This window comes from Anser brachyrhynchus (assembly GCF_964034855.1).
Source record: "Anser brachyrhynchus genome assembly, chromosome: 4".
Classification (NCBI taxonomy): Eukaryota; Metazoa; Chordata; class Aves; order Anseriformes; family Anatidae; genus Anser; species Anser brachyrhynchus.
In genome coordinates this window covers 67,617,317-67,639,646 of record NC_137698.1, presented here as the reverse complement: position 1 = coordinate 67,639,646, position 22,330 = coordinate 67,617,317, and the positions used below count along the sequence as shown (strand labels likewise).

The window sequence follows — 22,330 nt, the reverse complement described above, 5'->3', positions numbered from 1 at the left end:
ATCTGCTTTTTCATTTATTTTGCGTTTGAAGTCTCAGGGTCTAGATGCTGTAACATGAGGAAATTCTGGGAGACAGTGGTTAGTTCAATAGGACTGACATACGCAACGATTCACTTTAACAGACACTTACCCAGCACTACCACTGCATTGCCAGTTTTATTCGCAAATCAGGAAAAAATGTTCAATGTTTAACTGCCAGAACAAATTGCACTATTAATGGAAGTTTTCAACAGAGCATAGCATCTTGATGTCAATTCATCTTAGAGTGGAAAACAAGTAAATTTTAAATTATACTATAGTTTTATATAAAAGGACAGCTTTACTGACTACAGATAAACAGAGCAAGAATCTGACTTGTACTTCTGACTAAAAATCAATCCAAAAAGTACTCTCTAAAACAAAGAGAAATACTATACCCTAGGGAATCAAATGATAACATTTTCATTTGCATACCTCCACTGGGGTCCTGGATTTCCATATGAACTAAATCAGGGTCTCCGTCAACTCCAGCAACGGCCCTGAGAACATAATATAATCAAGTTATGCAGAGCCAGCTACAGAATTGTAATTATGTGGATGGAAGACAAGAGAGGATTTCATGCTAACCAGCTTTAACATTCTTCTAGCTGGGAAATTAAAATAAACCCCATTTATAATGTCATATTACTAACATTAGATGGAAACCATTTTTTTCTGTACTTGGTATTATATTTTTCTCCTTAAATTTATTTAAAATACCTCTTACTAAAATACGCATACAAATAGGATCCTAATATCAACTGGAGAAAAGAACCAAAATAGTTATGAAATTGGAAACAAAACTTTATAATCCCAAGTTTATACATAAATATATACAGCTACACGTGCACTCATATTTACTGGCAAGCTTTTGAGTATCTTTTTACAATTACCTCTGACATTTGAGACTACAAGGCAGATTTTGGGCTAGAGAAAAGTTGGATTCCATTCTTATTAGAAATACCTTAAACTTGACACATCCCTTCCATAACTAATTGATACGTCACTGGTAAGTATATTCGAAAGAAGAGTAGATTCTACTTCGACAAAGGAAGAAAGTGAAAAATAATTTTGAGAAGGATATCCTGAGAAGGAAATTCAGTCAGAATTGATCAAAGCACAGCTTAACTTTGAAAAAGTGCATGGGGAATACAGGCTGATTTTCTCCTAATATCTCCCATGTTAAATATGGTTAGCCAAAAGATGAGCTTTCTACCCTCAGGGCTTCCATCCCAACCTAGGGACAGCAGCCACAGCTGTGCTTTTTCCTGGCTCTTACATTGCCATTAGTCAGGAAGATTCTGCAGAGATAGCTTGGAGATGACACTCATGCTGTCACAAAGAAAAGCAGAATCCGTCCTCACTCCCATATAGCTACATTGCTTTTCACAAGGCTCTTCACTGGCAATGTGTGTCCATCGAGTCAGCAGATGTGAGCTGAAGACATGCAAAGGAGGTGCGCTGAGTGACAAAGTACATCTGGACTCATATACTAAAAAACCTCATTACAATACTTAGAGAAAATGATCATTTTGATACAATTATTAATAATCAAATGCAATAAAGCTAATACTTTGGATTGAAATTACATCATTGTTTAATGATTTTAATAACATTGATTTATGAGGAGCGGTGAAAACTCAGACTCAGTAATTGGTGGCTCCTTGGGAATGCAGGCCAGGGGGAAGAGACTGGATGATTTCCACTGCTGCATAACAACCAGAAATAATCGCATTGCTGTTTTTTCCTAATAAGATAAATGATCAGTCTGAATAAGGAAAGGGAGGGGGAGTGATGAGCTCTGCCAAGCCTTGAGATGTGAAGGAAACTTCTACTAGGAATTTTTTAGTAAATGCATGGAAAAGTCCTGCATTTTCTAAGAAATTGTGTCTCTGAAACACAAACTATTAGAGTATTTTGGAGACAATACATTAAGTCAGAAAAGCTATTATACTCACGGAGGTCTGATAAAAGTGTATCTGAACAGGGCGGGGGTGGGGGGGAGATCTGTGGACTACTTTTTGCAGTGTACATTATCTATTACACTATCTACTTCTTCTAGATATTCACGACATACCAAATCAAACCTTCTATTTACTTTGCAGTCAGCTCTTCGAAGGAAGAAAATTATGTTTGTTGAATACTTTATCTTTTGTTCTAGACCTCATGCAGCTGAACTACAAACTAACAGAAACTTTAGGCTTGAAGTTTTTTGCGGCTCAGCCTGACTTGCTGGTTGGTACCAATAATACAGCTTTGGGGTACTTGTGAAAAAAACTCTTCTGTCTATAACTCATTACACATGATTTCATGAGCACAGTTTGAGATATACGTCAATACCTTTACACACTTCTTTCAATAGCTCAGAAGTGAAAATGATCTGTCCATCATGTACCTCCTAACAGTGGCAGCTGGCACAAGTAGAGTCTAATCTCATTTCCAGTGTAATCATTTAGTGCAAGAGGTTGCAACTGATGGGTGTTAATGAACACCGCATGTACACACAACATGAAAGCTTCCAACCTGCACTACATCTCTCCTTTAGATTTGTATTTCAGTAGGTGTGAAAAAAATCACAAGGAAAGTTCTTTCAAACCCAGTCAGGAAAAAGTAATACCTCTTTCGCCCTGAAGTTCAGACATTCCCCCTATTCCCCCTTTTGAAACTATGCTTCATTAAACAGGAGAACAGTTACTTCCAGAGGGTAAGTCCTCTCTTCTTAAACCAGCTGGATCACCTCCACTGACTACACAGAAGGTTTAGGGTGACAACTCCATGCTGCAGTTTGACAACCATTTCTACTCATTGTTCTACCAGATTAAGCCACCTCTCTCCTGTGTTCCCAGTCTTGCCTCTCCGTCACCACCTCAGTTGTTCCACTGAACCAGCCAGGTCCCAGTGCTTGGAACTGTCTAATTTAAAGGTAACCCCACAAAGATAGAAGCCACAGAGCTGCCAAAAGAAATTATCATTAAGCTATACCCATAGATACCTCACTTTCGATACATCTAACATGTAAGATGTACTCTTTAAGTGCAGAGTTTATCCATTCTGAGAGGCAAAAATTAGGTAAATAAAATAAGGAAACAAATTCATTTTTTCAAAGACAGGTTTTGTGTTTTATATTACTCCAATTGTACAGATGGCTCTCTATTTACTCACTGAAGACATTAAACCCTCAAAGTCTACTTTTGAACATCAACTATAGAGCAAGTTTCCCAACTCTGAAGTCTTTTTGCCTATTTTTGCAAACACTTAGGAACAGTCCTTTTTTCTTTCCTTGAAAAAAAAACCACATCTATTATGGCTACTAAGAAAATCTTCAGAATGGAGTATAGCTAATGCAGAGAACTTGAAGCAATATCCCTGAAGAATAAACTAATCCATTCAATTCAGTGAAGTCCTCTGCCAACAGTACTTTAAACAGCAATATTGTTATTTCAACTGTGTTTAAAGGATGAACCAAAGGAAAAGGTGTATCATACTATCAAGGCTAAACAGTCTCAGTCCATCTGCTCATGCAATATAGCTTTCCTAAAATGATGGGCAAAAACCATACATACAGTAAATGATCCACTTAAAAGGAAGGCTCAGTTATGTTTTTTCATATTGAAGGAGAAATCTAAGCTTTTTTTTTTTAAATATATTTTCATATATAAACTTATTGCTACCACAACATAGATACATCATACCAGTGTGAGGATTATGTCCACACATCTATTCACAAGCACTGCTCACTGCTCCTGAGCCACCTCTAGGACAGGATCTCTTTCATCTTACAGACACAATGGAACCTTGTAATTCAGCAGCTTCTTCCTTTTTTGTTGTAATTTCAACATCAAATTCTATTTTCAAATAGAAACGTAAGCTTTCAGTACAGTACTTTCAGTACCAAGAGCACTTTCAGTACAACAAGCACTTTCTTGGAAACTATTTTTTCTCAATTTCAGTTTTTACAACATGCACTTAAAATTTCCACTGGAGAAAAAACAAAAACAAAAACAAAAACTTTAATTTTAGATCAGACAAATTTTACTGTTCTGGTTAAAGCAAGTGCAACATGCCAGCATTTCAGATCGCATTACAGTGTGGTTACAACACTTCAAAATGAAAATAGACTGACTTGATTGTAGGGTGTTGTGAATATAGGCAGCCTCAATATGCTTTTTCCCTTTCCTGTGAACACAAGTTCCCATCACCTCCCTTGTGCTAGCACTGGTACTTGTCTGACACCATGTTGAGCCTCTCGGGAAAATTAATTCAGCACAATGTAATTTGGGGAATTTTTGGAGGGATTGATTTTCTGTTTCTTAAAACATCTCACCATGAAGGCAGTTGAGCACCAATCCTGCAGAAGAAAAGCAGCACCTTTGGGTGGTGCCGTGATGCAGGGTTGCCGTGGTGCAGCTGTTGTGCATGTCTAAATTTATTTATGTCATAAAGCTCATAAAGATGCACCTAATCAATTAAAGCACAAAGGAGTGAAAAATCAGGGCACTTTTGTTTCCATACACAAGGCAGGGCTGAATTTGGCCTCTTGAGGGACACTACAGCTTTTTTTTTTTTTTTTTATGTATATGTTGCTTGAGACTGTAGAGAAGTTCCAAAAGATTAGATTTTTCATGAACTTCACTTTTCTGTATTAGTGCTCCACCAAGACATTACACCAACTTGATCAGCATTGCATCAGCATAAAAAGAGTGGAGTGGACTAATAAGACCTCTGCGTCCATCTTGGTCTGTGTATAAATATATACTCCATGATACAGCCATTTAAAATTTTATATTTTTAAATGACAATGCTAAAATTCTAAGAATTTAAAATTTAGAGTTCTCTGTTAAGAATGCAAGTTAGCAGACATTTGGCATTACTTTAATAACAACTTTGCTTTTATTCAGCTAACTCTCTTCCTCACAAACTGCCCCAGTAATTTCTTATTCCAGTTGTATGCAATACTAGAAAAATATCAATGCTTACCTAGAATTTTATATTTATGTAATATACATGAACAAAAATTACCACTGCTATGTAATAATACATATTGCAAAATGTGAATTGCAAGCATCAATCCTTTACGTGGTAATTATTTCATATTTTACTTCTGCAGCATGGACTCATTTTGTAGAGGAGCAGTTGCCTGTGAGCACTAATCAAGTAGAGTCTGCTGTGGACATGTGTCTCCTCTCCTTCCAATAGGTCCCCCTTCATTGTTAAATATTCGATCCAGTTCACTTGGATGCATATTGATGAAGAGATATCTTCAAATATACCATCCAAATCCAAAACCAAATCAAAACAAACTCGCTTGCTAATGTGCCTTAGTCTCCAATGAAATGCCATCTGAAAACTTGCACGTCTCCTCTATCTGCCCTCTTATCATCCCTTAAAACGAACTTTACCCAAAAGGTAACAAGTTCCCACTTTACACTGACTGATTTCTAGTGATTCACATCATTGGTTTAAGGGTACTGTCTTGCTTAGAAAGCAAGTCAAAAGCATGTAGATGCTTTCTCTGAGTAGCTTAAAATGCAATTGACTCTTGGCAACCTGATTACTCAGGGAGACAAAACCGCAATTTGATTTATATAAGCTAAAGTCAGTAGATTACAACTGATTTATGTTTCAGGCCTTGCCTTCTTCACATCTCTTTGAAAGATGCACCTTCAATGACTCAGTCAATGCCTTGCACGGCCAGTGTGTGTTGCTCCTCATTTCCTCCCTATTCCTAAACACTTTTTAATAAAAACATTTTTCCTGCCACACTTATCTGAACAGCAGGGCCAAAGTGGTTTGTCATCCCCATCACCACACAGATAGGAATAGAAACAAATATCATCCTGAATGCTTAAGTCAAATGTAAGAATGACTGCCCACGCAGATCCCTGGCTTCCCACACAAGAGCCTTTCACACAAAATTCAATGTTAAAAGCTCAATGAAATCTTCTTTCCATTTCTCTCTCCTTCAGGGCATAACACCTCTAAACTCCACTCTTTCACCTGACACTCAAATAGGCAGGAACTCGCTACACTTGACATTAATGGCTGCAGCTATGATTGATTGCTCATGTGGGATTTCATGATAAGAACAGAACTTTGGTCCCTGGAGAACAACTGCTCTACCCAAATACACTCATCATTTTTTATTTTTATGTTTTCACCTCTCATGAAAACAGAGAACCGATATCTAAAAATAAGAGTAATAGATACCTTTCACATCGTATCCACATATTCTAGTGAGCTGAGGATAAAACATTTCTAAGGCTCCAGACAAAATCATAATGAAAGTATGCTGGGCCTAATTCTCTGGTAATTACTGCTTCAAGACTTACTGTCCTGGGGTATATTTGTGCTGGTGTAGACAGCTGATTCACAATCTGTTCTTCTCTTATGTATTACTAAGCTCTATTTTGAGAAATCAAAAGGAACTTAACTGGTGCATAAGCCTTAGGGACTGAAAAGAATAGCAGCAGAGGCAGAGGAATCCCAAACTGCAGAATTCTTTCTTCTAGACTATTACCACATAATATATATTTTTTATTTTTTTATTTACTTTTTTTTTTATGGGCTTGATATATAAAAACGATTATATACCCCGTGATGTGTGGGTGCTTAGTGTTTTGCTGGGACAGGTTATTCTTTTTCTAAAGCAAACTCTTTGCATATGCTCCAACAAATATGCCAAGAACTAGAAAAAACTACAAGGATTAGGCACTACAACACCGCTTCAATAGAAATATTCACATCAGGACAATAATGCACGGGTGGTTGTAGTTTATAGCCAGACATAAAACTGGTCATGGTAACCAAAATTTCTTAATTTTAATGCACAAGAATTTGCTCAAAAATCAAACTTTTCACAAAAAAAAAATACTGAAACCTCTCAACTAGTATTTACAAAAAAATTAAACAGTTATTTTTAAGTGCAGGTACAAAATGAAATATTTTATTTTGAATAATATTGAAACTTAACTGATTTTCTGAAGTTAATTTCAAATCTACATTTCATGATTTTGCTTTGAAATTAATTAAAATAATTTATTTTCAGGATTTTGATATGGAAGTTTACTGAACAAGTTTTTGTTTTATTTTCCCCTATATTTTGATTCTTCATTTCAACTTCAATGAGAAAACAAATATAGAAAAACAAAGAAGTTTCTAGAATACATAAGTTTTGTAACCATCTTTACATCTGCAGCCTCCCAAGCCCTCCTAAGCTGCTCTGGGAAGAAAAACTGCTATGAAAGATTAGTCAACTTTCCTTTCCAAAAGTATAAATGAAAAAAATTGGGAAAACAGCTGGGGGGAGAGGGAGGAGGGGGAGAAAATGCCACACTAAATCACAGACGGGATGAAAATATTCTGTGCTGCTAAAATAGAGATGATAGTATACACTTTCCAGTGATATCAATAATCTTTCCATTAGTTCCACTATCATGAAAGACCAAATTCCATATGTTAGAACTGCAAAAACACTTAAGGGACATTCCAAAACACTCGAAAAAGCACATAAAGCCTCGAAGATTATTTAAATATATTGCTTAGAAATGTGTAGTATAAGATCTGCACATAAACAAACTACCCAGTCCCTACTGACCTTCACATAGAATAAATATACAAGACATTGCATTAAATTCATTGCATTCAGATTTTCAAAAAAAAAGAAAAAAAAAGAGCTTCTTCAGGAATTGCGTGAATATCTGGCTTCTGCTGGAGGCACAGGAGGAAATTGTTTTTAAAAAGCACAGGAAAATATTATGATGGATATCTGCATTTACCAGGCTGAAATAAAAATCTTAGGCTATGTTATAAACTTCTATACAGTGCCACAGCTCCATTGATACCAAAGAAGTAACATTTGCTAAAGACCTGCCCAGTGAAATGTTCTCAGCACAACCAGCCAGTATCAGCAAGACACATGCCCTAATTTATAGAGATACACAATTAATTTGAATTAATTTCACCTATCTTTAACATATCGGATGTTACATATTGCCAAGAAAACAATACTGGACTTAGTAGAGTGTTCCAGTAGCCAAGGTCTGACAACAAATCGTACGTTCATGGAAAACTACACAAATACTTGCTTCTATTCAGCACTCAGATAACTCAGGTGATGAAGGCCATGATGAAGGGTAGAAAATTTCATATAATGCTAGAGTAACTTCCACAGGAAGACTATCACGTCCAACCCTCCATTCACAGCAGATTCTTTATATATTGCAACATCACACGTTATTTTTAGAAGTATAATATAGATCTTTATTTCTATGACTCTTAATAAGTTTTAGAGAAGGATCATATGGTCATGATGCAGTGCTAAATATCTGCCCCTGGATTTTTGCTGTTGATGGCTGATACAGTTCTTGAGAGAGATCAGAGAGGTCTCTCCACTGAAAAAGGGGAAAACAAAGCCCAGAAATTATTTCTAATGCTTATAAACATACACATTCTTAGAATTTATTACTCTTCTCTGAGAGGAATGTGACATTTATGAACAAACTTTGTTTGAAGTAATATATGGCAGTTATTTCTGCCAAAGTTCTGGGACATTTTCCCTGATTGTGTCTGAGTGATATAAAGAAGCATAAAGTTTCTGAAATACAGCAAAATACAGACTTAATAATGTTAGGCATATACTTGCTTGCTTTTCTTCAAAAAGCATTGACAGTTTGAGTCAGAGCAAAACCGACATGTATTTCAGTGCTAAATTTTCATAATTTCTGTGTCCTAAGTACACCCAGGATTAGACAAGAAAAACATTAAACAACTTTTCAAGGGAGTGGATTCTGCTGTTCTTCCTTAACTGTTAGCAACTTCAACAGTTTTCAGACTGAATTTATTTCAAAAGTTTATTTAATTAGAGACCGAGCTAAATACCCTCCTGATTTACACCCTATGTAATCTTCATGATGACACTTCCTAACCACTGTGTAACTACTAAGTGATTATACCGCTTGCATGATAGTTGAGATACACGTAAAGCATGTTGCCTGTAAAACTCCAGCTGCTGAGTGGCAGTAAGTTCTGCAGAAAGGCTACATTTTGCAGGAGCAAGGAGGCAGAAAGTATCTGGCTGACTCAAATATTTCAGCAGAGAAGGCTGAGACAGACAGGAGTAAATCAGATAGGTGTTACTACAAACAAACCACAGGCTGTTTTCCTATGGAAAAACATAGACTAGTATGGGCAGTAAGTAGGTTGCAGACAAAAAAAAAAAATACATTTGGAACTATAAAAACTCCCTTAATTTTTGCAGAGACAATTCTAGAACTAAAACAAATCAAAAGTCATTTAGAAAACTAAAGTGACTGGCATGTTATGACTAATCCTGTAATAAAAAATACTAATTACTTGTAATAATATGGTTATATACATTCTATATTAATACATTGAAGTAAAACGTCAAAGGTGGAATTATCTGGACTTTTCCAATAGAAATCAGATAAATATTAAGTGTGCATATTGAAGACTTTTAAATATAAAATCAATTAAAAACACCACAAAAGTCTAATTTTGATGCAAATGAAGTTATGTATTTTGCAAAATTACTTAATTGGCAGAAAAAAAAACCAAGACTTATCCTTCAAAAATGTTGGCAATCTGCTTAAATCACTTTCTCAATGTTTTAAGAGACAAGCTAAAATAAAATCGTTTGATATATGTGTACTCAGTAAAGTCATATTTTTCACCAGTTTCCCTAATAGTGTAAGTTTACATATGACTCCAGTTAATAGGTCTGATTCAACATTTCTTAAAAAAGTTATAGATTTTTCTCTGTGAAAATACCGTTCTCCTTTCTAAAGATCAATTTTACCAGTAAAACAAAAAGCAATTTCATTGGACATTACAGTTCTCTTTAATCTTCAGCTCCATAGAACTAGAGCTATTAACCCCCATATACACTGATACTTAGCATAATCACTGACATGAGCACGAATTTGCAGTAGTGGATGCAGCAATGCTGACATACTCAATCTGCAAAAGACACCAAAGCTCCTACTGTCCTTAGTACATCTGAAAATATCTTTCTTGATTAGAACAAAATATTTTTGCTCCTCTTTTTTTTTTTTTTAATTATTATTATTATTTGGAAGATAATGGGCATCTTACCAAAAAATATGATCTTTTGAAACTCGCTCCTGCAGAAGAGTCCATTTTTTCCCCAAGTCAATAGATGCGTAAACCTACAAAAAAAAAAAAAGAGAATAGGTAATAGGAAACTTAATGATATACATTTAACGATATACATCTTAAAAGAGAGGTCCCATGTCACTATTAAAATGACAGATTGCACACCAAAGAAAAAAAAAATTCCAGGAACTCTCCACAATAACTTTCTATAAAGAACAAAACTCAGTGACAATGTCTTCTTGTCCACCATGAAAACAATTCACAATTCATTTTGGGTCAGATTCTTTTTGACCCCAACAAAGTTACAAAAAAGGGAGGGTACAAGGATACTTTTCTTCTCCTTCTTTCCCTTCATTGACAAAACAAGCACAAATGCTCCCTTTATGCTTCAGGCCTTAATTCCATCAGACATACTTAAGCTAGGAAGTCAATGGATTTAAAACTCTGCTAAAACAGGACCAAAAGATATTATAGAAATACTTTTTAGAGATTTGATGAGGAAAGATGTATTTAGGTGCATGCGTCATGGATAGCAATCCGAGACCTATGAGAAATGGTCACTCAACAGTGTGGCAGATGATGCCCTGAAGGAAGAGGATGATTCCAGTTCCACCTTCCCTCAGAACAGCTCATTCCTGCCAAAAATCAAATGCTAATGATACGGATGGATATCAGTAGAGCAGACCAAAGCTGTTTTAACCAATATAAAATGGGGAATAAAATAGCTCTTCAAAAATCTCCCTTCTTTAGCATTTGCCTTCATAATCTGTTTCCTCTAGTTAAAATAGCAAATACCTATGAGACAGATTTAAAGCCCCCTGCTGTCTACATGCATTTCTTGTTTGATTCAATTTACATATGATGGGATTTCTCTTAATGTTTTGAATGGGGGAAAAAATGCAAATAAAATTGTCCTACTCTGACGTGGGAATAATTCACCTGTTCAGTCACCACCCATTATAGAGGAGAGAATCTTATGAGGACTAGTAAGAAATGTTTTTCTTTTAAAATTGCAGGTTCAGTGGCAAACGAATAAAACTATGAATTATGTTTTACTAGTGAAAAACAGCAATATTACTATGTAAAGATAAAGGCTGAGGTAATTTCCCTCGACATAAACTCTGCAGGTATTCATTACATTTGAAACAGAAATAAAACAGCATTTCCTACAGTTATTATGTACTTCAAAATTACTGGGCTTCGTTCCACTGCACAATCAGCTAAAGCAGGTAGAGCACAGCTGTGGTAAGAAACGATGATCAGGACTCAGATAGTTTACTTCAATGTTGACCCAGCCAGTATACAGACAGAAATAATCCAGGAATCAAAAAGTCAGAGTGAAGAGCATCCTCCTGAGAGGGAGAAGCATGGCTTTGCACTGGCCAAACCATTCAGAGCAGAGAACCTGAGCTGTTTTTTCAAACATTTGCCACCACAGGCAGAAAAGATGACCACCATTTTGACTGTGGTCATCAAAGGGTGGGCCCTGCTCAGCTAGGTACCTGCCACAGCAAACCACTATAAACCTGGAAGAGAGAATCATTTAAAGCTTTGCCCTAACTCTGGTGTCCAACCTGCAAAGAAAACAAGAATTCAGAGGTTCCTGGAAGAGAGAAAAGAGCGATTTGTGATAACAGACAACAGTGGCACATAACAAAAAGATGTATTTTTTTGTCATGGATGAATTTCAGAAGAAAATTCGAGAAGAATCTCACCATTAGAACAGTGATGACTGCAGTGGAGGACAAAAAAAACAAAAACCACCCAACAAACAAATCAAAACCCAACCACACCCTGGCCCTTTCTACTGATCCAAATAAACCTTCCACACACATTTAAATTTTAAGTGTATGGGCTTATGAACAAACAGTTTGATTTTGTGTAGTGAGAAGCCCTTGCAATCTTACTGCAAGGGAGAACAAAGTAGGAATAATGAAACATTCAAACTGAGAGGGATTTTTAACTGATGCGCTATTTGAAAGAAATAAAAAAAAATAACCTGTACCAAACTTATGCACACATTTGAATTCCTTAAAACGAAAAAAAAATACCCATATGGCTTTTGGTTTTTAATAGCTGCATACAATAAAACTACCAAATGAGCTTAGATATGAGGTGAAAACAGTTATATTAGTGGACAGCTAAAATTTCTGGCTTTAGTGAACACATCTAATAGATGTTTATTATCACTCATATAATAACTGTAGGGAATCACTTTGAAAAGAAATTAAAAATGCATGTCTTATTTTTACCATTTTTCCATCCTTACAGCTTCCCAATGAACAATTAAAATCTACTGTATCTCTGTCAAGTTTTAAAAATCAAAAAGCATTTATAGAGACTCAGTGAATAGCTGATTGTTATTCATTATTGCTGAGGTAGCCAGAAAAAGGGAGTATAGATTTGAGACAGTAAATGGATTAGTCCAAATACATTGACTAGATTTGCATTCATTTATGGTGTCAGCCAGAGGCTAGAGCTGTATTTAAATAAAATCTAGGCTTCTGAATGAAAGAACCATGCAGATTTAGCAATATAAAATAAGGACTAAATCAAATCAGAAGTTGTGAGAAAGGCCGTGATGCTGCAGTAGACAGAGAAGCTTGCTGATTGCTATTTATGAAGGACTTGATCCTGCATTCCTTGTATTCTCAAAAGTGCCTTTGTAAGAAATCATTTGAGTAACAGGAGGTAATGGCTTCTCCTGAGCTTTAGCTCATATAACTTCTTGATACTATGTTATTTCAGTGAAAGTAAAATTAATTAACTCAAAAATCTGGAGTATGCAATCTCTCTAGGCCAAATTCAGATTTTGGCTTCAGATTCAGACTCTCTGGAAACCTTTGAGTTTAGTACAGTGACTTCTTTTCATGTCAAGCCGCAAGTCTGATTTTCAACTCCTCCTTTGCCAATATCACTTCTTCCTGATAAGCCAACTTTGACAGATCTTAAACAAAATTGAAGCAGATTACTTGCCCAGTTATAGTCAAAGGCACCCTTCCTTCCTTAACATCTTCGGTAAAGATGCAGGGCTTGTCCAGTAAGTTATGGTTGACTCTACCTAACCTTCCCTGCTACTACTAAAGAGTTATTATTTAGTATTTTGTAGTTTTTTGCCAAGTTGCACTTTAAGTGTGGGTAGTAATAGTATCACTTGTTTTGGATAATTATCCAAGTATAAAATGCCTGAAAACCTCCCTATTGCATAATTCATCAAAACACAAAGGAAATGCCTCACTTTGAGCTCCTATCCCCTTCTCTTTCCTGACAAATATTTTTAATCACTTTAAAACACTTGTGTGTGGATGGTTAACTTCTTCAGTATGCTATGACTCTTAAAGATTCTGCCATTTAGTGTTTTGAGCCATTTGATCTCCTAACTATAATAAAATTGGGGATTATATCTATCATCAGAAACAAAAGTCAAACTGAGAACAGCACTTTTCATAACATAGGTTTTTCATAACTTAAGGCTTCCCTGAAGCATTTGTTCACATAACATGTATTCACCACATTTGTAACAGTTAATTGTGTTAGGAGTTGAAATTGAAACTAGTAAGTAAAATACTCTGTGTAATTTAAGACTGAGTTTGGCTTGCTACGTTTTTTTTATTATGCTTCCATCCTTATTTGAAAATGCCTGTAAACACAAATTGTTTTGGGATCGGCTATTAAATTATATATTATGGAAAATATCCCAAAGGATGAGTTGATGTAACATAACTGAAATCAGCGTAGTATTTGGCTGCAGCATTAGCAACTTAGTCTGACTACTCTCACCTCCTGTGATCTCTTACAAGGGTCCATTTTTGGACTAGTGTTTGTCTAATTCCATTTTAAAACAGGAGTAACAATGGAAGACAGGCAAGACCACTATCAGGACCAGAATCACAGTGACTAAAGTTGCAGTTTGGGCATTATGAAAAAGAGATGAATGACACACTTACAGATTGTCTGCTCACTTGTTTGTGTTTAGCCTAACCCATCCAGAGAGATGACTTTATAATTTAATCAGAAAAAAATCTTAAAGATGGTCGAAATTTATATAATACAATGATTGAATCTCAATGTATTATATCATGAGTGAGAGAATTAATATACTGCTGACAGAAATCTGTTTCTATAGATTCAGTGATTACCAAAATCCTCTTCTGCTTTATGACTGAACAGTTTATTTTATTTTACTTTACGTCCCATGAAAAGCCTTTGAAGGCAGTATTTCAGCTTTATTAGCTTTCTACTACATTATGAATTAAAGAGCAATTGCTTACGTTTGGTTTCTAGGGAGGAGCACATTTCAGAGGTAGTACTCAACTCCACTTCAGGAGGATAAATACTACCAATATCCATATCAACCAAAAAGGATTGAAGTTACCGTAAAGCAAAGATTTGGACATCAATGAAATAAATATTCAAATAGGCTTCTCGAAAACTGAATATGGTTTCCTCTTGAACACCTGGTATTTCATAAAACCCAGTGCTCGATGACGTATGACAACAGTTTTATATCTCCTTAAATACTTAGTGAATTCCTTGAAATTTAGTTCCTAAATTTCAAACAAATGCGATATCTTCATACTTTACCTTGCCTTCCTTTGTGTAAGCAAGCACTTTGTCTTCTTCTTTTGGGTGAAAAAGGAGAGTTTCCACAAAAAAAGTAATAGGTTGTTTCTGGAAAGTAGCTCCTTCATCCGTGCTTATGAAAAGGCTTTGGTCACGGTCATTATGCGAAGAGCTTACAAGAATGATCTAAAAGACAAAAATGACAACAAGCATTCACTCAGAAGATTGTTTTCTCTAAAACAGAAAACAAAGCCTTATTTTTGTTCCATAAATGTCAGAATTTGTACACACCTTATCTATCAAAATCCTACGGAAAAGAAACTCAAAGGCATCTTAAGATGTAGGGACAGCAAGATGCTATTAATCTTTGCTGACCTAATCTGTGAATCTTAAACTCTATAGTTTCTCTTGCAAATCACACCAAACTGATCACAATTCTCATCTCTGCTCAAAATGACTGCCTTAGATTTTGGTTCTCATGCAAGGTTCATGAAGCTACAAGAGAAAAACTCGAGACTAATCAAAAAGGATCTAATAATCATAAGGACTTAATACTCGTAAGGACTTATCTTAATATGCCCATATAAATACATCACTTTATCTAGTGAGGCTACCTTTATAAATACTAAACATAAAAATAATCTCCACTATAGTTATATAAGAATCACCACAAGAAAGAACTACTTTATAACATATTTCCATTGCTTCACCATTCTCCTCCTGCTTTCTCCTCCACGTTTTGGATAAAAGGGAAATTCGCTTCCGTGCAGAAATATAAGCCAATCAATTATTTGCATTTCCTTCGCATGTTCAGATAATACCTTACTTCAAACATAGTAATAATTTGAGCTGTTTTCTTGCATGAAATTTGTGTCAGGCTTTGAGAAACCAGGAAATTCTCCTCATATAATTTAATCAAAATTGCATTCTTTTTAACTTCTTCACCTTTTGTAGTTGCTCAGTGTGTTACAGCATGGTTCTAAAAAATGCCAATGCGAAGATCCATTTTTACTGTCTCTCCAGACCAAATGGACCCCATTTGCAAATGAAAAGGTGCCCTTACTAACTGACAGCCAACAAACAAATCATGGATTTTCAAAAGGCCAGCTGGGCTCTATTTAGCTCACCCTTTGAAAAAAATAAAAAAGTAATAATCCTAGAATCAAAATATATTTAAAATATTCAGCAATTGTCACAGAATCCTGATCGTTGCTATATAGTGACTGCAACTTGCTAACAGAGCTAAATGGCAACCAGTTATGCAAACAGGATTACAATAATATGAATATAGAGAAGTAAATACACTAGAAAAAAACAGCACAAGTCTTATGTAGTCATCTTTTTAGGGTGAAGCTGAAGTTCAAAAAATTGAAATCTCTAATGAATCGCACAGATACGGCAAATGGTTGGGGCTTTTACTGCTATACCACTACTTGGGGGTAAAACTGAATACTGAAGGATGTGTGTGCGCTTGTACTTGAAACACATACACAGTTTCACAAATTTCTGCATAGCTTTCATATATCACGTATTGAAATAAATTGCTGAACTAGAAACTTACACATACTTCAGGATCCATGGTACATCTCTGAAACCCCATGCTAACGCCAATGCTAAAGCCAAAACTACAGTGATTAGCTGTGTGACTAGGTCAGTCAGAGGAGCACGATAATAGCCCGTAACCTTCCCATGATTTTCCATATTTTGAATTATAATTTTACCCAAGAATATGAAAATATGTCATTTTTATTGTAAGGCCTTTATAAATGATATTTTCACAAGAGCCATCTCTTATTCCTACTGCATGTAATGGCTTCCTTTATCCTTGGTAAACTCTTCAAACAGTATCTGTTTAATTTATTAGTATATACTGCATTTAAAGATTCTTGTAACATGTTCATTCAGCAGTTTTCTGCAGAGGGCATGACATCAGACTAAAGTTGAATGTGTCTATAATGTGCTTCCCTGCACCTTTGCATGCATCACAAAGTGCAGAGAAGAATTTATGCCCAGTGTGGAGACTTGTACTTTCCTTGCTATACTGCCAACTGCAACTCAGGCTCAAAACATCTAATTTTTCTTGGAAATAAAAGAATTCAAACTGTCAGCATGCTGCCTGAGCTACCTAATGCTCAATCCCACTGGTTTCTTACCAGATGACAAAAAAAAAAAACAAACACCACACAGTTCTGTGTAAAAGGGTCAAGCAAACTCCCCAGGGAAGGCTGCAATAACAGTTCCACAAATCCTGCTGAAGCTTGTTAACGTGTGGATGGTGAATAAGACTGGTCCTGAGACTCATGCATAGCTTGCAGCGAGTACAGTTTCTTCCATGTTGCATCACTAGATGCAGTATGGGACTAATTCGATATAGAAAGTTTAATTCCTTTGTATAATGTCTGCTAGTCCAAATAATTTCCATAAATGTCATTATCTTCATTTTCTCCTGTTTATGTCTTTAACAACATATACAACTAAGACAAATCACTATAGCATACACCCCAGAAAAGGTATAAATTGCACCTAAAGAGAATAATAACCAGAGACTACAGTGTAGAGTGACTACAGTGTTACTGACCTGCTTTCCTTTTTTGGCCCAGTAAATCTTATGATCAAAAACATACCCAAAGATTGGTTTGAAAATAATAAAGGAAATAATTTTATAAATCTGGGAGTGGCTGTCACAGTTGATGAACATTGAGTATAGATATGTCTGTTTCTCATCCATAACGAGGACCAAGAAAGCAACTTTCAAAGAACATCATTCTAGAAATTGAAGTCTGAGGAAAAATGTCAGATATAATGAAATGCAAGCACACTGTGAGAATAGCTAATGGTGTCCTTAAAAAAATATTATGCATCTTTCAGAGTTAAATCTGTGAGAAAAAATATAGCCTAAAGATTGTAGACATTTAAGCGTACATGGCAGAGTCCCTTACTATACCCTTACCTACACATGTATCACAGTTCATTTAATGAAATATTTTTGAATTTCACTCAGTGTTCTGATTTACATTTCCATAGTTTACACTGATGATTTTGTGCCAAGCATACAGATTTACTCCCCACAGCTAACGCACTGGGTGCTCAGACTTGCCTGCTGGCTAGCACTACTTATTGAGGAAAATATTCCAGAGCAAATATTGTACCCACATTAAATGCTTTCCATAACGTTTTATTTACTTTGTAAGTGCAAGAAATACCCAAACCTTCCTGCTAGCAACTGATGAAGGGATGCAACTGGGACATACTATCTGGAGAGAGCTGACTAGAAGTGCTGAGGGTTTTAACTCAGAATAAACAGCTATTTGCTTGAATAATTTAGTATCCAAAAACCAGAACAGATTTTAATCACATCTAAACCTCACTTAAGCTTCTTTTAAACAACTTTTTTTTTTTTTAACATGGCATTTCTCTTTCCTGTCAAACTCTTGTGTTTCTTTTTTTTTAATGAAATTGAGCTTAATATTATGCCATTTATCCCTAATCTCACTTCTTAATTTCCCATCAGTTAAACAGACCACAATAATAAACGTGTATATATTTAGATCAGATATAAATCTACAACTTCCAATAGTTGAGTGTAAGTACAATATTTCAAGGTGAGAACATAACCCATGGATTATCAAGCAGTGAATAAAAGAGGATGCTATAGATCAACAGGGAGGAGTGCAAAAAATATTTCTTATAAAAAAAAGAAAAATAGTTAACCAAGTCAATATATGAATTAAAACATCCCAAAAATTAAGGAAAGCCATGCTTTTTCTTGTTTCAGGAAAAACATACTGAAGCAGGAAGAAATATAAAAGCCAAATAAATCTGAAAATAATGTGATTAAAGCCATTTTTATTTAATCTCTCTTTCAGGATTGATTGGTCAACATATATGTCTGTCTGCTCCCTCTACTGGGTGGAATCACAATCTGAGCACTCAAGGATAAAAAGACACTGACAGAAAAGGCTACTGTAGCTTGGGTATCATACTTCTTCTTCCCACTATTACCATGAAGACTTGAAATAATCATAGTGATTACCAGGGAGTCTCAACTGTAGATTTGGCAGCAATTCAAAGCTATGCTGTAATTTCAAGTGGCAATAAACACAGGATATTAACATGCATCATTTGCACTGTGTCTGAAATATAACCACCTCCCCTCAGCCTAGGTCCAATCAAAATGTAAACTCAAGATAAATTTGATCTTAATCAGCACTTTCTCTAAAACAAGGCAATCTTCTAACAAATTACAATTGTGCTGTCTCTTTCAGCTTCAGCAACTGATCTTAATTATAATTCTAGCTTTTATTTCCGTTCCTTTTCTCTAGTATTTAAAAAAAAATGGGAAAAAAAGTCAAAATGTCCATCATGAAGAAATTTCTAGACTTGCAGCATCTGACTTGCTCCAGTAGAGTTCTGCAGTGAGTGGTGAGCGAGATAACACACACTTTTTTAAAACTATATAAGCCTGTATATGGTCAGAAATCAGGACACCCCATAGTCCTGAGCACTCTAAGTAGTACTTGGAAAAAAGAAATCTACTTTGGGCTGAGTAAGGTATTGAAATGCATAAACTCTTCATTTAAGAGTACACAGTAGCCATACAAGAGTAGTCAAGCATGCCCAGGAAGCATCTACACCTCTCCAGGCCCTCCAGTAGACATAGAGGACTTGGCTATGGGCATTCAATCCTAAGGAGTGCTGGACTCACTCCAGCAAAAACCTTAATGGCAGAAATAATTTTAAACTTATGAGCCATCCCCACTAAGGTCAATTAACTTCCATTAAGAATGTGTAATGTGTAAGAATGCCCAGATGAAGGCTGTTAAGTGAACGGGACTCAAGGCTGCTGGGCACAAGACAACCCTGAAATCCTACCAATACCACCACATAAAACTGCACGTCTGCATGAATGTTGAAGCTATCTCAGGGCAATATTCATATAGCTTCACAGCACTGCAATCACACCCTCAACATTTTTTGAGATTAAGTAACTAAGTCATCTATTTTTCTTGCACTTACAGTTTACATTATTTATGTGTTATTAGATGTGCCTGGCTGATACAGAAATTACTCTAGCTCCTGGTCACAATTGTAAATGAGATGTTGCTTCTCAGACAGCATTCATAAAACAGAATGCAGACTGCCAAGGGTTATGATTTTTATCTTGGATGGTATGAAAGACCTGATAACTCAAGAGTGGCAAAGCTGCAGAGTGAAATATAGTTCCGTTACTCTCACAGTGGTAAAAACAATATCTAAAGAATCGAACCAGGGTAATTCCAAGCAGAGAGTAAAATAAAATGCCTTCCAGCTAGCAGTTTAATCTTGTAGATATTTCCTTGAAGTTGCAACCAAAATCACTCCTCACAAATTTTATAATTATTAGTGAATATAATCACAAATGAATCATTGAAAATTGAGAAGAGCTAGAAATCCAGCTTTTGTGCAACTAAATTGCATAAATGCACATTCATAGGTACGTAACATGAATATACATACATCCCAAAATATTACTTTACATAGTAAACATTAACAACTTTGAGAATTCATATTTTCTTTCTTTTGAAGAGTCTTCTCCAACTCTCACAGATATGCATTTCAAAACAGCAACTAGTTTCTACGAAAACTGCCATTAGGGAATGGAAAGTGGGAATGTTAGGGAGGACTCCCGAGAAATATCTGCTCCACTGATCATATAATCTCAGGACACAATCAAAGGTTATACAAAACAATCCTGGTGGGGCTAATGGAAAGCGTGTAGTACAGTTTCATCTCCCTTGTGTTGTAGTCAGCTCATTAATCATTTGGAGAATCACAACTGAAGCTGTAATATTATTAATCTAGTACCAACAATATGTTAGGCACGTTAGGATGTAGAGCAAATATAAAGAATTTGGGATCTTCAGACAAGCTGGTTACAAACTGGAGTAGCTGGTTACACGTGAAACATGGAGGAGGGAATGAACATCAGAATCGGTATCTAAACAGAAAAATGTTATCATAGCAATGTGATGGAAAACAAATAGCTTAAACTGCAACTAGGCAAGACTGAAATTACATAATCTGCTAGTAAGAGGAAACAGTTTTGAAAGAGTTACCTTTTCTCTAGGGCTTTCGCTATATGGGCAGCAAGTTGAAGGCTGGCTACATATAATTCTAATGAATGCCCACAGATAAACAGCTACAAAAGTTCTGATTGATGTTGATGACCAGCCTGAAAATCTTCCCCTGTTGCACTTGTTGGCAATTTGTATATATTTAAATCCTCCTGATCTCTATAACTGAACACCTCAAAGATGCTGACTACGCTGAGTCAATCTCTGGGGAATGCTAACTGCAGCTCCATTCTTTAGTTTTCCTATTTAGAGAAGTGTTGGGTAGGATAAGCAAGTTGAGACATTACCTCTCCCTCTGTGGGAGCAAATTTCACCCACCTGTAACACATTGCAACTCAACTAGAGTGGCAAACCAAATTTTCATGAGGAATGCTTTGTTCAAAAACATTTCAGAGCAGTAACTGATGCCACCGGACCAAAGATTCTACAGTAATCAACACATATTAAGCAAAGTTGGATTACGCAAAGTTGGCATTCCTGCAGTATACTGAGACAGGGAGGTGAATATGTCAAAGGCTACAGCACAGGGAGAAAGAGTACTCAATGTCTTTATAGATAGTTCTTTTTTTAATAGCAAATCTTGATATTGTTTTGATATTGTTACTTGTACCTTTTTGTTTTGTTTTGTTTTGTCTCTGCATATTTCACTTTGCATTTCTTTATGCTACTGTTTGGATTAAACTGAAAACTGAAGAGTCTTTTAGTCTTCCTGGAAGGTCCAATGTTAGCCTGGCTATTGCTAATTCTCAAGCAAAAGAGATCATTTAATGTACCACTTACAACTTTCTATACCTTAAAATAACACAATCTTGTCTTAAGATGTTTTGAGAGATGATTATCATATTGATATCTTCACATATTCATATGGTTTCATTTAAAATAATGTACTCTAGTACACCAGGAACAAAATCAGTCTTTCAGTATGCTCTAAATCAGCAGTTTGAGTGGGAAATAGCACTGGGGGAGGCATACGGCCAGTTCTTGTCACAGCAGGAGAATGTTCTCTAACCAGGTTTTATAGTGCTGATAAAATAAGGGCATTTTGTATGACTTGGAGAAAAAAAAAGGGAGTTGGATAGCACAGCAGAAATGGGCAAGTTTTGTTGTTTCTCACCATCTCCACAAACGTTATTATTTCCAGACAGAACAGACACACTGATCTTTTTTAGTTTGGGCATTCGCTAACTAATCTAATTCAAGAAATATTTTGCAGACCTCCAATAAACCTGTAAATATATTCTGCCTGAAGACATCATAGAGCATAAATGTAGAACAATGTTTCCCAAACAGTATATTGGATGCACAAAAAATGACTGCATATATGTGTTGATCTAATTTAATGAAGAGACAGGTCAAATAGTTCCCAGCCTCCAACCGTTAATTTGTTCGGATGAAAAACTGCACTAACTTTGAAGAGAAATTACATGGATAGTAATTAGCAGATAGAGAAAAAACATGAAGGAAAGCAGTTATGGTGGTTAAAAATATCAGTTTTATGGCATTGA

At 35.7% G+C, this 22,330-nt stretch overlaps 1 protein-coding gene across 12 annotated transcripts in view; it reads right to left on the bottom strand.

Annotated features, from left to right (window-relative positions):
• The window catches only part of SORCS2 (sortilin related VPS10 domain containing receptor 2), a 553,956-nt gene that overhangs the window by 104,295 nt on the left and 427,331 nt on the right, over positions 1 to 22,330 (bottom strand). For all 12 annotated transcript variants that reach the window (XM_080592004.1, XM_080592009.1, XM_080592010.1 and 9 more), the window contains 3 exons: positions 14,734 to 14,898; positions 10,129 to 10,202; positions 454 to 518 (listed from right to left, as the gene is read on the bottom strand). In XM_080592004.1, coding sequence (XP_080448130.1) covers positions 454 to 518; positions 10,129 to 10,202; positions 14,734 to 14,898 — 304 coding nt within the window. The remainder of the gene's footprint in view (positions 1 to 453; positions 519 to 10,128; positions 10,203 to 14,733; positions 14,899 to 22,330) is intronic.